This window comes from Blennius ocellaris (genome assembly GCF_963422515.1).
Source record: "Blennius ocellaris genome assembly, chromosome: 12".
NCBI classification, from domain to species: Eukaryota; Metazoa; Chordata; class Actinopteri; order Blenniiformes; family Blenniidae; genus Blennius; species Blennius ocellaris.
The window spans coordinates 25,415,140-25,433,148 of NC_137661.1; the positions used below are offsets into that span (position 1 = coordinate 25,415,140).

At 47.9% G+C, this 18,009-nt stretch overlaps 1 protein-coding gene across 2 annotated transcripts in view; it reads right to left on the reverse strand.

The window, feature by feature from the left end:
• adcy1a (adenylate cyclase 1a) overlaps positions 1–16,293 on the reverse strand; it is a gene marked incomplete at both ends in the record, with an annotated part of 48,476 nt that extends 32,183 nt beyond the window's left edge. For both annotated transcript variants that reach the window (XM_080506410.1, XM_080506409.1), the window contains 4 exons: positions 2,526–2,637; positions 5,581–5,699; positions 11,783–11,932; positions 15,679–16,293. In XM_080506410.1, the coding sequence (XP_080362536.1) occupies positions 2,526–2,637; positions 5,581–5,699; positions 11,783–11,932; positions 15,679–16,293 (996 nt within the window). The remainder of the gene's footprint in view (positions 1–2,525; positions 2,638–5,580; positions 5,700–11,782; positions 11,933–15,678) is intronic.
• Positions 16,294–18,009: the final 1,716 nt, after the last annotated feature.

Below are 18,009 nucleotides of genomic sequence, written 5' to 3' on the forward strand. Positions count from 1 at the left end.
GATTTAAATCAGTTTATTCTTTCAAAGAAAGATACAATTTTGCCTCCATTAGAGGGAAAGCGACAGAGATGGATGTTGGTGTTTATTTCCCAACAAAGGGGGAATAATGACCAACGCTCCAGAATGATATAAATGATGAGAAATTCTTATAATACGCGTTTAACGACCGGACGTATCTACATGAAGTGTAGCTGGAAGCTGCTAGACTCATTTTGTTTATAAATATATCTTTTCTATACATTCAAAAGAAATTAAACAAAAAAACAAAGCATAAAAATTGGTATTTTATTTATTTCCTTTTTCATAAATATGCATTTTTCCACAAATTTCTTTATTGATTTATTCATTTTTACATCTGTGCCTTTCTCCATGTATTTTTTTTATTAATTTATGTACTCATGTACTCATACAAATGTTTATGTATTAGTCTGTCATATAGGTCATTTTCTACATTTATATATTTATTTATTTGGCTGTACAAACATTTATTTTTTTCACTCGCTTCTACATTCATTATCTATTCATGCATCGATTGATGACACACGCTTCTACACTCATTTACAGAAATAGCCCCGACCACATACATTATACACTATTACTTTATATAATCATTTATTTATGCATTTCCACGATTCATCAATTGATTCAGAAGCTCATTAATTCTTACATTTATTTATTCCCATTACGTCATTTTAAAGAACCTTTTTTTTAACACCCCCACGAAAAAAAAGACTTTTCAAGTAATTTTATTCAATTGAAATATTCGAAAAATATTTATTTAATTAGTTGTATTTTTATTTATCTATTTATTTATTTGTCATTTCCCATGCTTCACTCTGTGCATGCGTGTGTGTTGCAGCATTAATGTGTTTACAGTGATAACCTATTGCTCACCTAATCTCCTTTCCCAGAAAACAACGTCGCACAAGCTCAGTGATGTACACACGCACGCACGCACGCACGCACGCACGCACGCACACACGCACACACACACACACACACACACACACACACTCACTCTACTACTCAGCCATGATCTGTCTCAGGATCAGTTCGCTCACATCTCTCTATTCAGCTTCCTTCCAGTTCATTTTCCTCCTTGACCTTCATCCTCTCCTCCTCTTCCTCTTCCTCCTCCTCCTCCTCCTCCTCCATGTCCGTCAAACCTTCCAGCTTCACTTTCACTATTTGGATCGATACATGGCTCGGCATAATAAATGAGCTTCAGCACTAAATAATAAATTGGGTTTTCTTGGAGGCCGTTTGGTGAAACGGAGGAACAAGCGGCTGAAACTGGAGCTCACCAACTGTTCAGAGTCGCCCGCCGCCGCCAACCCGCCGCCAACCCGCCGCCAGCCCGCCGCCAGCCCGCCGCCAACCCGCTGCCAACCCGCCGCCAGCCCCATGGATGACATCAAAGGGTTCAGTGGTCGGAGCGCACTTTTCCTTTGTGACATCACAATAATGCGACGGCGGCGCAAGCTAGCGACGTCTGCCGTGGCAGGGAAAGAACTACAAGTTTCTGAAAATGGACTATAAAAAGCGCATTTGGGTTTTCCATGATTTAAAGATGTTCAATGCAGATTATTTCTTTGGTAACTTTCATGATCTGCTCTTTTTTTTCCGCAATCAGGATTTTCCGCAAACGCTCCGATTGAGGAGGGTCCCTTTAAATGTTGTCGCCGCAAGGAATTGTGGGGCAGCTTGAGCTGGTCTCCTTTGGTAAAGGAAGCATCAGTGTTTCCTAGGCTAAAGGAGGCTCTAAAGGAAGCATCAGGGTTTCCTAGGCTAAAGGAAGCATCAGTGTTTCCTATGCTAAAGGAGGCTCTAAAGGAAGCATCAGTGTTTCCTATGCTAAAGGAGGCTCTAAAGGAAGCATCAGTGTTTCCTAGGCTAAAGGAAGCATCAGTGTTTCCTAGGCTAAAGGAAGCTGTAAAAGAAGCATCAGTGTTTCCGAGGCTAAAGCAGGCATCAGTGTTTCCTAGGGTAAAGGAAACATCAGTGTTTCCTAGGCTAAAGGAAGCTGTAAAAGAAGCATCAGTGTTTCCAAGGCTAAAGGAGGCGCTAAAGGAATTATCAGTGTTTCCTAGGCTAAAGGAAGCATCAGTGTTTCCGAGGCTAAAGCAGGCATCAGTGTTTCCTAGGGTAAAGGAAACATCAGTGTTTCCTAGGCTAAAGGAGGCTTTAAAGGAAGCATCAAGCCTCCTTTCCTTTGCTTCTTGAGAATTCCGACACTCCTTATCATGGCCGCTACACAAAAACACTTCCAGGGTTCAGGACAAGTTGATAGGAAAGGAGTGAGGAGGGACAATTCAGACCCTCTGAGCAGAGCAGGACGTTAAAGAGGGGTCTTTGATGTGTTTGGGTCTTTAATGGGTCTTTGGCCCTTTTGGGGTCTGAGCAGTTTCAACATTGATGTATAAGTGAAATCCATTTCCCGTTGATAGAATTCTATAAAGAAACAGCGTGTCGATCCTCAAAGTGAATATTGAAAAAAATAAAAATAATAATTTCGGTGAACTTACTGTGGCCAGTTCGTCAAACTTCCCGAAGAGCTCGTTGAGCAGCTTGACCAGCTCCTGAGCCGTGCACTGGGAGGCCAGACTGGTGAAGCCCACGATGTCCGCGAACAGGATGCTGCCGGCGGCGGCGGCGGGAACCAGAAAGAAGAAGAAGAAGAAAAAAAAAGGACATTTCAGTTAAAACGCACTCAACAAGTGGAGACATCAGATCGGGGTGGAGGAAGGCGCTGAACGCTTCTCCGATTCAGAGGTGGGCCAGACGGCAGGTGTTACGGATCTGATTGACTCGGTGAGAAATCGGTGCCCTTCAAAGCTTCAAAGGAGAATTTGAAAAGTTGTCATTTTCTACAGCGTTGACTGTTCTATTGAGCTTTTTTTTTGTTCCCACAGCAAACAAACACAACATATTTTACCCCAATACTTTTCATTAACATATTAGAAGACGACGTGCAGGTTAAATTCTCTTTATAAACAATAAGTAAAGTCATTAAAATCATTTTTTTGTGTTTGAAAAATGTAGGTTTGACTGGATAATGTTATATTTGTGTTTAATATTAGATTACAAGATCGATTAAATGAAAATCTAAACAAAAGAATGCTATCATTTTGCAAAAAAACCAAACATCTATAGCATAAGCCTTGGCAGAGATTTTCAAAAAGTTGCGTTTCCCCCACTTCCCGTTGCCATAGAGACACACAGTCAGCGTTTTCTAAAAGTTGCATTTTACCCCTGTCATCTACAGAGACAGAGCCTTTTCAAAAAGTTGACTTTTGCCTCCTAAACATTGAGAAAGAGACCGTGAGCATTTAGAAAACAGTGTTTTTCACCGTTGCCACAAAGACAGACCTGAAGTGTTTTAGAAAAGTTGCACTCCCCCCCACTACCGTTTAAGTAGCGACGGAGTCGGGCGTGTTTCCAAAAAGTGTGTTTCTGAAAAGTTTCCCGGGGACAGATTCAGCAAGCTTTCTCTTCTGGTGCGGTTCTACAGCGGGAGATTCAGTATAGAACCTCATGGATTCTAGAAGCCGTGCAGGTTTTTGTTTTTTTTATTATTATTTATTTATTTATTTTAACTTCAAAAAACAACGCCAGCCTCTAAACTCCCAGACAAACAGCTGAAGCGACAGCTGCCCGTCTGCAGATCTGCCATCTTGTTAAGCCAAACGTCGTCTCGTTAAACGCCGCAGCTGCACCGGAATCAAACAAGAAATAAACACGAGATCACATGTCGAACCAGATATGCGACGGCTGCTTTTATTCATTTTATAATTTTTTGGGGGTTTTTGTTTGTTTTTCCGGGACTGCAGATGCGAAACGAGTGTTGAAGAGTGCAGTTGTGGTCCCGTTTGTCTGCATCGTGACCGAGCCGCTGTGCTGATTCTCCTTTTTTCTTTTCTTTTTTTTGGGGGCGGGGGGGTGGGGGGGGGGGGGTGGGGGCAGTGCGGTGGTGCAGTTGCTCAGGAGCCTGATGTATGCAAAGCCGGGATCACGACTGGCGCTCCACAGAAGAAGCTCTGCCGTGAGATCCGTCTCTGAACGGCGGGCGAGGAAGAGGAGGAGGAGGAGGAGGAAGAGGAGGAGGAGGAGGAGAAAGAGGAGGAAGAGGAGGCGGCAGGACGGCGGCAGGCGGAGGAGTGCGATCAAACGTTTCCCGGGGCCTGATCAAAGAGGGGGTGGGGGGGGGGGGGGGGGAGGGGGGGATGGGGGGGGTTACGCCCCTGCTCGGCAGCGTAAAGCTGATTTCTGTTGTGTTTTTTTTTTTCTTCTTCTTCTTCTTGTTTTCTTCTCCACGTGTTCATGGCCGCACGTGTTCGTTTGCGGCGTCTCTCCGGAGGCGAGCGCCCAATGTGTCGTTTGGCCGGAACGCCACGGCATCAGCGTTAGCATTAGCATTAGCCGTGCGTGTGTGTGTGTGTGTGTGTGTGTGTGTGTGTGTGTGTGTGTGTGTGTGTGTGTGTGTGTGTGTGTGTGTGTGTGTGTGTGTGTGTGTGTGTGTGTGTGTGTGTGTGTGTGTGTGTGTGTGTGTGTGTGTGAGCCCGAGCAGACAGAGTTGGAGAGGCTCGACTCTCGACAGGAGTGCGCTTGATATGCTACCCGGCCCTCGACTCCCGACACTCAGCGGCACTAATGCGGCTCCGCCGTTCTCTCCGCTGCCTCGCTGCAAGGCAATCAGCCGAGGCCGCCGCAGTCCGCCGCACGCCGCCGCCCATTGTGAGAGCATCCGAGGAGGTAAACCACCCGGCGAAAGGCGGCATTAGGTTCCAGGTGCGTTTGGTTGCAGAGTGTCGGGGTTTGGCTTTCGGCTGGTTTGGGGGGGGCCGTCCAGCACGACGACGCCGGTTCACGTAAACGAGACGGTTTTGGCCGGTCGTCCGTACGAGTCGGCGTTTTAGAAGCCGGAAAACGGCGAGGGGGGGGGGGGGTGTTTACACGGTTCTCAGAGTGGGGGAAATTCTAAAACCCCGGCCCGGCTATGAGGTGTGGACGACACAGATGATGTCATCACCCCTCCGCAACACGGCGGTTCACGATGTCATCAAAGAACCACAACAAGCAGAAGCTACCGCCGCTAACAGGAGGAGGAGGAAGAGCATAGACTTATATAACTCAGAGTTTTCTACAAAAGTCTATGGCAGGAGTCTACTTCTAAATTTCTATGTGCCTTCTTCTGCGTTTTTGGTGTGTTTGGTGAGTCACAGCGCCCCCTAAAGGCCTGGCATGTGTACGACTTTCAGCCTTCTAGAGGGAAAAACAACCAAAAAAAATAATCATCTCATTTAAGAAAGGCATGAGAAAAGACAACAAGCGCCATGAGTTTAAAACTTGCTGGATGTGTTTCCCCTCACATGGATCATGATCAACCCCCCCACTCCGCCCCCCCCCCCCCCCCCCCCACCCCCCCCCCACACCCTAACCTTTACCACAGCCTGCCTGCATCCGCGTCAACGGCTAATCTTAATTGCTCCCCTTCTATTCTCGACCTTGACGTCACCGGCTGGTGACACCTGGACACCGCCGCCGCCGCCGCACACCTCTGTTGTCATGGCAGCCTCATACCTGACATTGTCGTGACGCTGGATGTAGATCTTGTGAAAGATCCTCTCAGGCGGCTTCAGGAAGTCCTCCTTCATCTCCATGGCAACGTTCCTGGGCAGGAGGCTCATTAGCAGACGCTCCTGGGGAGGGAAGGGTTAAAAGACACGAGGGGAGGCAAGCGTCAGAACTTCAATCTGGGAGGACGTTGCGGCGGCGCACATGCGGCACGTTGAGGACGCCGCCTCCGCCTCCGCCTCTGCCTCCGCCTCCGCCTCCCCCCCGGCCAGCTCTCGTTTCTCTGTGCCGGCATTCCGCCGCTTATTTATGTTTCTTTGGCCGGAAACAATTAGTTCTTCGCTTTCTTCAACTGGAGAAAACACCGGAGACGTTTCTGGAAAATGCAGGTTCTGCGACAGTGAAAACACTCAAATTACAATTCTGCTTCATTGAAGAAGCATCGACATCCACTGCTGCCTCTCCGCATTAGCATTAGCATTAGCATGAGTCAAAGTCGCCATTTCTCATCAGCTGCAGCTTTAAAGCAGTTGTTTACACGTCAACACGCGATGAATTAGAAGAAGAAGAACGGCGGCCTCCGGAGTCTCATGACTCCCCGTTCACATGGTTTTATATACGATATTAGTAGTTTTATAGTTGAGGTTTACCAGCAAGAGCATTAAATTCGTCATCGGTCCATAAAAACGTCAGGTACTACCGACTGTTAATGTTTATAGCGTTTTGCTTCCTGCACACGTGTGTGTGTTGTTCTATTACTGGTGGAAAATAACAAACAATTCAAACATTTAAAGCTCGTGCCATATATTAACATTGAGTTTTTTAACGAGTTTGTTTCTTTTCTTTTTTCTGCTTTTATATTTTCTGAATAAAATGAATTCATTCTTTCATATTTACTGTAATTGAGAAGTTTTTTTTTGTTGTTTTTACAAGTCGTTTTCAAATTCTTTAATTTTACTTTTACTTAAGTATGTTTTTTTTTTTTTTTAAAGTAATCTCCACTACATTTTCAATCATAGCATTATCAAACTTTTTATTCACCAAACCTCAGTAGGTTGAAATATTACAGGAAAAACAAGGTTTCCACTGCAAAACATTATGATGTTTACAAAACTTTGTGTATTTGTGCTTCACCTTTGAATTTAGTTGGACGTTAAATAGAATAGACGACTTTCAGTGTAATTCTCCACCAAATTCTGCTTCGGGCAAAATTTATTCAGGCAAAATGTCGGATGCTTTTATTTCTGAAGCCTTCATGTTATCATTAATTCACAAAGTGTCATGGGACCATTTCACCCTCGGCTCGTGTCACTTAAACGGCTCCATCTCCAGCAAATACATTATTAACATTATTTTATTGTGATTTATTTAACGCTTTGCCGATCTTCTGCTAAAGAGTTTAGCTCCTGATACTGAAGGAGACCCGAGGAGCCGGCCGGGGCGTCGCTGGTGGGAAATTCTGTAAGAAGGCTTGACGTCTCGCCCAATAATTCAAGTATTAATCACAATTTTCCTCGGCTAATTACGACGTCAAAACGGTGGCGAATGAGCAGTGAATCATGAGGGTTGAGAGGTGAGGTCCGGCGGGGCGCAAGCTCAATCTCAATCTCAATCGGGTCTCTTTTTCCAGCGACATTTTGCTGATTGGCATCTGGAACACCAAGGGTTTCTCCGCCCTGAACTCGGGCTCGCAGGCTCAAGTCCCGCCGGGTGTAGGATTTTTCAATAATGCTCATCTGTGGGAAGTTAAGTACGGTGCATATTTTGTTTTAAAATCGAATAAAGTTCATCAGCATCAGATGTTTTGTGTTTATCTGGAAAGTATTTTGCTATTGATGACGGCGAGCGTGAAAAAGGTTTCTGTCCCTTTAAGAAAGAGAAAAACCTGTATGCAGGTCATGGGTGGAAATAATTAAGGATTGTAGTTTGTTCTTTAGGAGAACTGAATTTTGGAAAACCTGTAAATTGATGGACAAGCCTGGATTAAAGACTTTGTTTTTATCCTTTTTACATCAAAGCCCAGTGGAAGTTTTTCCTTTTTTTTTTTTAAACTAAAGCTACACGAGTAAACCAAGGCAATATATATTCCCCAAGTCAACACAATATCTTTTGTACACAATGAAAACTCTTGGTACGCATTTGGAAATCCTATTACATTAAGTCCTCTGGGGGGTGGAGGTGAAGACGGACGGCCTTCTAATTTCTTCGCAGCGGCGATATTTCCTCAAACTAATTCCAATTCAAATCAGCGAAGAAGAAAAAAAACCGCGGAGTGGCATCTCCACGGACTCGAGCACATTTTTTTTTTCCCACCCTTTGTGCGCGTGAGTCGTAAAGTGCACTCCACTCAGCGCAACTCGGGCGGGATGTCAAATGGGCTGCGAACGCACAATGAATCATCGGGCGGCGGCGGCGCCGGATGGCTGTTGAGAGGTGAGGTTATGAAAGCAGCCGGGGCTCTCCCGTGTCTCCCTTCAACACTGGTTCACATTACACCTCCATTCACACAGCCTGCCACACACACACACACACACACACACACACACACACAGTGCTGGATGGAGTGCAGCTTTTAGAAACAGCCGTCACACTCGAGTGTGTGAAAGCTCGTTCAAGGTGTGCGTTCAGATCGCGGCGACTAAAGTGAGAACATGTGTTAGTTTGAATAAATGTATTCAATTACCCGGCGTTTTGAACGGTTTTTTTTTCTCTCTCCACCTCCGAATCCCTGAATGTGTTATAATCACACGTTAATGGTTTCAATTTTTCCCTTCATGTGTCCCAGGTTTAATTCACCGTGTGCCTCCTGTTGGAGCGTGGCTCCGGTCCCAGTGGATCATTAATGACCTGCGGAATCTCTGGGCGTTTGGAGGGAATCGTCATATTTGCATGTGTGTGTGTGTGTGTGTGAGATTTATCAGCACATGTACGATTATTCCAATAGAAAAAAAAAAACTCAGAAGTGCATTTTTCATGGCTTGTTGTTGATGTTTTAACGTCGCTGTTAAGTAAATTTGTACTTGATATTAATTGTTAGTACTCGGTATAATGGGGATTAACATTTTGCAAGTTATCGTTGATTCATGCACGTCTGAGACGTCTTCAAGGTCTCTGGTCTTGATAAGAGGAATATCTTATCTTAGGGCATCCCCACCTTCTCAGCTCACATAGAAAGAAGTGTACTTAACACACACACACACACACAGGCCTAGGAACCAGTGTCAACCTTGCTTTGTTGTATCTCTGGATGAAAATGCAACCGCCTACTTCAATTGTGTGAATAAAAAAGGGCAACGGAGGGAAGAACTTGGCAGATCTATGAACGAGATGTGAGGTGATTTCATTCCTCTGCCCTTGCGCAAGAATCTTCATTTCTCTCGATACTGGGTTTGTCTCTTTCCTCTCATTCTTGCAGGTTTGACGGTTGCGATGTTAAACTTCCATACAGTATCTTTCTGCTGCAGTTAGCAAGTCCTCCATCTGTGCAACTGCGCCTTTATTTTTAATTTACATTTTGTGGCAGGCGTCGTTAAGTCGCGCTAATACACAACAGTTTTTTTTTGCAGGGTTGGTCCTGTTTTGATTGTCGCAAGCTTTTTGATCCGTCACCCAACAAAATCCACTTTTTGAGGGGCAGCAATGCAGCAACATCGAGCAGAGAGTCACGTCCAACGTCCACTGTTACCACGGCGACTGTCAACTATTAAAACTGCCAAGTCCCAGGAGAAGAGGGACCCGGGAGTCGTGACGCTCTGGAGGAAACTTTGTTATATTCCACCTACTGAGCATGTGCAGAAGAACGATGGACGACACACGCAGTCGCAGCGTTTCCAAGCCGACGTGCATCGAGCGTTTTTTCCAGAAAGTCGCGTCTTTTGCCCGTTTGTGTGGAGAGAGAGCCCGAGCAAAAACACTGAGTTGTGCTAATTTGTCGCGATTTGATGGATTTTCTTCAGTTTGAAATCTGTAAAATAGACGATACTGTCGGGACAGTTTCATCACTACAGATTTATCAATGCCGTACATTCCGAAAACTATAAGCTGCGGCATTTTTTAACACACTTTGAACCCTGCGGCTGAGACTATGACGGGGCTAATCTACGGATTTTCACAGGTTAACAGGCTGCATGCCGGCGATACAAGGGTGATGCGTTCAGGTGTATCACGTAACTCCGAACTGCTGCACATCATGGCTTCTCTCTCGCTCTCAGTTACACCAGCTGCTGGTTAGGGGGCGCCGTCACCTCAAACAGACACTGACCAGAGAGGCGGTAAAGAAGAAACGCGGCTCATCGACTGGTCCGGGCCGAAAGCGGGAGTCTCGCCGCTTTAGCCCGTGGCGGCTAGGCTAGCTAGCTCGCGGCTAGTGGGTAGCCACAAACAATTCCGACGGTTCACTTTGTCGGTTTACTACCCAGAATGCATTGGGGGTTCGGGTTCGGCTCTTAAGTCACCGTCATCTCACCCGCCAGAAAGATCGACCGCATGACAACCGAGACCCACGTTCTCACTTGGACCCGGAGAAACGATCTTTCCCAGAAACTCCCTGAAGAGACTCTGATCCGGATCAAACGGGGGGGGAAATGTGAACACGCCGTCCATCTGGAGCCGCGGTTTGAAGGTTCAAATTCTCTCCCTGCTCGTGGAAACTCGGGGATTGTCTCTCTGGCTTTCCACCACGAAGACGTACACATGTTCCCCCTAATCAACACGACCTGTGGATCCAGCTCACAGCAACAAAACAACAACAACAAAAAAAAGCAAACAAAGAGCCGTTTCTCCTGCTTGGTGGGTGAAACGCTCAGGTTCATGGGCACATCAGCAGCAGCAGCAGTCCGGGAGCTGGTTGCTGATAGATCCCAATCGGGGGGGGGGGGGGGGGGTCCGCGTGTGTGTTTCCCCTCGCCCAGATAAACTGGCGACCTTTCCTGGAGTAGGGAGGCCATGAAAGCAATCTGCTTGTGTAATTACCTGTCAGACGGGAGCCCGTTACCGGCGGCGGGAAACACAGCGTATCATCACCTAATCTACAAAGCACAGGTGCTAAGTGTGCACGTGCGCTTGCCAAACGGCGGGCGCACGACGAGCCGGGGACGCGTATCGAGGCGTGTTATATACATGGGGGTGAATTAATTCCCGACTTAACAACTGGCTGGGTTCGGCGCCGCGCGGCGCAGCGGCTGACGGGCGCGCGGCGCATAACAAAGTGTTCCCGCGTGTTAAAGTTGCCCGACTGTTCCTCGGTGAAGTCGCTCCGTGTAGGTGGGGGAGGGGGAGGGGGAGGGGGAGGAGAGTGTGACGCCGGTGCATGTGCCACAGTAATTGTTCTTTCCTTAAATAGCTGCTGTCATAGTTACTGCATGCCTGTGGGCACGTTGTTAGAATACATTGGCACCTGAAACCTTTAAAAAAAAAAAAAAAAGAGAGAGAGAGAGAGAGAGAGAGAGAGAGAGAAAAAAAATTCCAAGAGACTGGGAAGTTTTCACGACTCACTTTTAGGGCTTTTCCACCAAAAAAGAAGCAGGTTCTAGATCAGAGCCGGTTCTTAAATAAGCACAGCCAAAGAACCGGTTGTTGTTGTTGTTGTTGTCGAACAAAGAGCCAGAAAACCTCGTCCCTCTATTTTTTCACATCCATCTTGCTTTAGTGGCCAGAGGTAAATATAATAATAATAATAATAATAATAATAACATGAATGAGTTTAAGGCTTATTTTTCAACATTTGGCCATTACATTGTGAATTTCTGCTCCTTTCACTTTGTTTCTCGACGTGTCTGAATCAAATCAGGAGGAATGGAGGTGTAGAATGATAGAACGCGGCTCGACAGCCGTTTCCATGGCAACCTACGTAAACACACGCCGATTAAAGTTCTCTTTTTTTTCATTTTATGGCAAATTTATAATCTTTTTTTTCTCTATAACGACTCCGGGGCTCCGTGTTCGCTGTCGATTTCATGAAGCCGGTTCAGCGTCTCTTCCGGTACTTTCTTTCGGTAGCGATAACTCCAGCGATAACTCCAGCGATAACTCCAGCGATAACTCGGCCCCCCCAGCCTCATCAGAAAGAAAGACAAAAGAACTGGTGCTAAATTAAACTAGAACCAGGTTCTTGCGGGTGAAAAAGCCCCCACCCGCCCGGTGTGCGGATGCATGTCGTTTGTCACCTTCCCTTTTTTTTTCTTCTCCGCCAGTCGCGTCGGCGCCTCACCTGCTTCTCGTTCTCGTCCTCCAGACGCAGACGCTCCTCGATGCAGTTGCGGGCCTGCAGGAAGACCTTCCTCTGGGTGCGCTCGGTGAGGATCCGCACAAACACCCCCGACAGGTTGACGCTGGCGAACAGCACGGCGTTGGCCACCAGCTGCACACAGGCAAGAACAGACATGTCAAACAAAAAACAACAACAACAACAAAAGACAGAGACAGAGCGAGCGAGCGAGCGAGAGAGAGAGAGAGAGAGAGAGAGATGGCACCATCTGCATCAACCGTCTATGCAAGTGATCTGATGGGAACATGTGGGCCTCCATATGTGTGTTTTCTGCCTGCAGCTGCTGGCCCGCTGCAGCGCCGCTCGCCGGCGTGTCGGGGCCGTTTGAGAGGCCGTCCACTGGCGCCGCCACCAGGAAACTGCCCCCCCCCCCACCCCCAACCCCACCCCCCACCACCCCCAACCCCACCCGACCCCCCCGTCAGGTTGACGCTGGTGAACCGGAATCGAACGAGGCTGCCAGCTGCACACAGACCAGATCGGTCGCGCCGAAGAAAAAGCGAAAGGTGGCACCTCCTGCACCTCCTCCACCTCCTGCATCTCCTGCACCTCCTGCATCTCCTGCACCTCCTGCATCTCCTGCACCTCCTGCACCTCCTCCACCTCCTGCATCTCCTGCACCTCCTGCATCTCCTGCACCTCCTGCACCTCCTCCACCTCCTGCATCTCCTGCCCCTCCTCCACCTCCTGCACCCCTTGCACCCCCTGCACCTCCTGCACCCCCTGCATGCACGGTGCATGGCAGCTGAATGGAGAGGGACATGTGTGCCTCCATATGTGTGTTTCATGCGCACAGCTGGCGGACGATTACCAGTGTGTCTGTCGGTGTCAGAGGCCGACACTTCAGCGAGGTGTGTGTGTGTGTGTGTGTGTGTGTGTGTGTGTGTGTGTGTGTGTGTGTGTGTGTGTGCGCGCGCGTGCGTGCGTGCGTGCGTGCGTGCGTGCGTGCGTGCGTGCGTGCGTGCGTGCGTGCGTGCGTGCGTGCGTGCGTGCGTGCGTGCGTGCGTGCCTCGATTCATGCACATGCAATATTTTCACCAACGAAACTTTGAGATGGCTACGTTTTTGTCTGCACGTTTTCATTTGTTGCTGTTGTTTGTATGCATTTCACCAAATTCTCGCAAAATACGACTCACCGGAATCGCATGAAATCTTCAGGGGAGATTTCTCCTCCCACAATCGGTTCGATTTTGGGACGTTAGCGGCTAAACATTTCCACATAAATCTCCCAAAAGAAACTGCTGGGAAAAAAAAAAACATTTTCCACACAAAGCGGATGAGAGAGGCCCCTCGTGGAGGAGATCAGCGTCCGTTGCCATGGAGACGCTCCCTTCTCAGTGTTTCACACAGTGATGTTACCTGACCTACCGAGTTAGCATCGGTATGAGCAAATCTGCTATTACATTTATTTTAAAACGCAATACCTCCAACTAATGATTTAATAATAAATAAATCGAACCCATTTCTTTGTAAATAAAAGATTTCTTTGCAGTTTTTGTTCATGAATAACATGTTTCAATGATGACGTCGCCTTCATATTCACCCATTGACGACACTCACTATGGAGCATTTGCCACACACACACAACACCACTTCCTCCACACACACACACACACACACACACACACACACACACACACACACACACACACACACACACACACACACACACACACACACACACACACACACACACACACACACACACACACACACACACACACACACACACACTATCTATTCTATTCTATTGTCCTTTTCAAGAATCATTTGGTGGAAATGTACAACTGAAATGTCATAAAACTCAAATTCAACTCATTTCACTTAAAAACACATAAAGTTAGTTGAACTGGCCTCTTCTGCTCAACTATGTTTTGTTTGTTTGTCTGTTTAAACATTCCACATTGGCCAGAAATAACTCTCTAGTGTATCAAATTGGTACTAATATGACATAATTTGCAGCACATTTAAACATAAAAACTGTCCCCAGAAGAATTAAACCTCCATCAGACCCAGATTCGGAGGTGGAGGACATCCAGAGGACATCTGGAGGACATCCAGAGGACATCTGGCAAGATGCAACAGGTCTCCAGTAAAGACTGTGCAGTGAAACTTGGGAAAACAACACGGAGGAAGAGGAGTTTCCCATAGAAAATAGTGACATTGACCATTTATTGAACACAAGTAGTGTTTGCTGTGTGTCAGGGTTGAATCAGTCATATACGGTGTGTTTTGTCGGAAGCATTGAGTCAAAGTATTCCATTAAAGACGCACGAAGAAGGAGTCTGAAGTCCCTCGTCTGACTCGGGGTTGGTTTTGATGATAAATGTAATGAGTTCCACCCCCCCGAGGGATTACAGGAAACTATGGGAGAGTTGTTTAGTAGAAGATCGCTGGAGTTGAAGCATTTCGAAGAGGCAGAAGAGTTCCTCTATGAGTTCCCGAGGACCTTGAGGAAACCACGGATTTCCAAACGTTGAACAACCATCGGAAGTAACGTGCTCGAGAGCGCTTCAGTCGGATTCCACTGAAGGGAATTTTACCGAAATCCTCTAAAAAGGAACCCGAGGGAACAAAGGGCTGATGAGGATGTAGTTGGTAAAATTCAATATGTCCTATATGTACATAAAAATGTCTGACAAAGCGGGGGAAAAAAACATTTTTTAACATAACTTTTAGGAGCAATCTTTATTTTTAAGTGAAAAAATGTCCCCGACACAATACTTGATAGTATCCTAAATTGCTTATTCATCGATTTTCGATTTCCTACCATGCGATTCACCCAAACGGCCCAACAAACTTCAATTCTGAGCCCCAAAATGTCCATTTTAATCACTAGAGGACACATGCTGAAGATCTTTCCTTGTGAATACTGAGTGGGATTTATAGCGTTCATAGAATAAGCCTGCTTGTGTGTGTCACGCCTGCTGTAGGTTGCGGAATGAAATAAATAAATAAATAAATAAATAGCATACAGGGTGAAGATGATCCTGAGGCTGCATTGCTGGAGAAACACTGCAGGTCCTGAACAGTGCAAATAAAAGTGTCACGAGCCAAACCCCGTCGTCATTTACAACAAGTTGCAGCGGGTAAATTCCTCCTTAAGGAGCTTTTCGGGACATTCCCGGCAGACCTGGCTGAGAACGAGCCAAGTCCGGAAAGTTTGTCTCTCAGGACTTCAGTCGACACGGACGGAGAAAGTCTGTATCTTTATAAGTCATCGAGGATACAAGTAAATAAGATCAAATTAACGGGATTGTCACACTTTTAATAACTAATACTGAGGGGAAAAAATAGAAATGACTGGAGACGCTGGGTCTCGTCTTATCATATCTTATCTAATCTTGACCTGTCCCGTCTTGTCTTGTCTTGTTGTGTACGATCTTTTCTGATCACTAATCACCCATTAAAGTAGGTTTGGGGGTTTGTTTTGAGCGCTCACGCGCCTCTCCGCAGTGAGATCCACGTTCAGCACTCGAGGCTGGACAGCTCCTCGTGCGCTTCGTCAAGCTGCTGCGCAAAACAAGCCAAAGTGTCTGTTCGCGTTCACGTTCACTCTCGTCCTGGAGCCAAAATCGATCTCTGTGTTTTTTTTTAAATCTCTTCTTTTCTAACCTTCCTCTCCTCCGGGGGGAAACTCGTCGGAGCAGCACGCCGGCTCTGCGAGAGTCCGGGAGAAAAGCGCTGCTCCGCGGCTCCGGCGCGCCTGGAAGTGGAGTTTGTTGGAGTGAAAGTGTAACCGGACGGGTGCGGGTGGGTGGTGGAGGACGTGTGGACGGTTGTGGTGGGGGGTGGGTGGTGGGTGGTGGGTGGTGGTGGGGGTCGAGTGCAGCACTTACCGGTCTCCACAGCCGCTGCTTCCTCCCCGCGACCGACGTGGCGATGACAATGAAGTGGGACGCGGCCAGCATCGCGCCGAACAGCACCGCCAGCAGCGTGCGCACCGGCAGCAGCACGTAAGCCACGAGGGTGACCAGCATGAGCTGCCACACGCCTTGCTCGGGGGCCGCGGCGGCCACGCGCTCCGGCGCGCCGAGCGCCAGCGGGAAGGGGCAGCAGAGCAGCGCGAAGGTGAAGCTGAAGAGCAGCGCCAGCTTGGCGATCTGCTGCAGCTGCGTCACCTGCAGGTACTTGACGTTGGTGACGATGAAGAGCGACAGGAACACCACGCAGTGCACCGGGTACGAGCCCTTGGACAGGGTGAGGCGCGGGCTGGACAGCAGCTCCACCAGCGACAGCGAGGACGCGGCCACGATGAGCACCGCCAGCGCCTTGAGGGTGGCGGTCTGCTCCAGCTTCAGGTTGTAGTTCTGGAAGAGAGCCTCCAGCTCCTGGCTGTTGAACTCGTCCTCGCAGGCGATGGCGCCCAGGGGCGCGCCGGCCGGGCAGTGACCCTTCCGCCGCCGGGTCTTGACTCTTTCGAATGGCACCTCCTCCATGGTCCGGCCATTCATGAAGCGGGGACGGCGCGCGAGCCCTCCAACTTTTCTTCGGCTCCTATCCTCCTCGTCTTCCTCCTCCTCCTTCTCCTCCTCCTCCTCCTCCTCCACCACCACCTCCTCCTCCTCCGGTCGGGAAACGAGCGGGCACCCTCTCCCGGCTCATGCGTCCTGGACGCGGCGTCGGAAGGGTGCCTGAGGAGGAGACGGCGGACGGATGGAGCACCGCGCGCGCTCCTCTCTCCACAGGTTGACGGCTGTTGGTGTGTCGTGGAGGAGAGTAACCCGACCAATGCGTCTCTCTCTCTCCCCCCCTCTCTCTCTCTCCCCCCCCCTCTCTCTCTCTCTCTCTCTCTTGGACCACCTGCCTCGCTTCAGACCGGGTTACCGGCGATGCCGCGCTCCAACAGGACTCACATGCAGAATCACGCTTGCGTTTGTTGATGAGCAAAATACATCAGGAGGAGAACATCCTTTACCCTCCCTCCCTCCCCCCTCTCCCACCCACCCCCCCAAAAAAATAAAAATATAAAAAAATATAGAGAATTCCCAAATAAATATTCAGATATCGGAGGGTTGGGATTTTTCCCCTCGCGCTCTTCTGTTCAATCCGAGACGCACGCACCGTCTGCGCCCCCCGCTGTGCCTCATTTGCCTCAGCGAAACGTCTGGTTGGCTGAAGACAGCAGCAAAAACAGCGCTGGTGGTGATTTCCCCTCGCAGTGTCTGCAGTCAGAGCTGATGTAGTTCCCAGCTAAAAATAGCCCAGCTGCACCGGTGGATGGTCCAATATAGCAACAATTTGGTCTTTTCCCGCGTCTCTACCTCTCGATACGTCTTTTTTTGTGGGGGTAGGGATTTGTTTGTTTGTTTGTTTGTTTGATTTTTTTCGAGGGCGCCAGTTGCACGCAGGGAGAATGAGCAGAAGACGCAGAGAAGTGTAGTAATCGTGCAGCAGAGGATAAAAATAGCGCGCTCTCTTCCCGAATTAACATGAAAATGTAAGAAGGATGACGTGCATCTTAAAATGTGCTGCAGCGTTGAGGTGGAGGGATCCTTTTTTTTTTTTTTTTTTTTTTCTTGCACACTTCCATGCATGCACATCCTGCACAAAGGTGAAAGAAGGCAATGTTGCTGGCTTGCTTTTTTGTATAACAGTGCAGGTTAGTCAACGTGAGAGTTTTGACTTCAACTTGAAATTCCCATGCACTTTTCATTCATTCAGTCGTTGCGTAACAAAGACCTGCCGTGTCAACCGTATTTGCGAGTGCCACGTTTTGATATTGCACCTTTGTAGAATTGTGTATTCATTTCAGGGAGAATAAAAGGGGGGGGGGGGGGGGGTAAGGAGGGAAATGATCTGCAGAGCAGCAGCAGCAGCAGCAGTGCTCTGCAGGAATCAGCATGAAGAAAAGTTAATGGGGGAAAAAAAATAAAATGTTACGTAAGAACGGACAGAACTACGATTATAATATCCAAAAATATTCTCCTATCCGAACTGAGATGAGTCATAAAATGGGACCCGTTTCTGTGCCTATGTGCTATATTTATCGCCATACAAGCTGGGCTTGTAACGTAACCAGGGTGGATAAACGTGAAAACAACGTCAGATCAGTAAATATGTGACTGGAGACGACAATGTTCAGTTAAAGGCTTCACACTCCAGATAACTGGGATTATTACACAGGCCAGACATTGTGGCATCTTCGGTAATTTGACATGGAGGCTTGG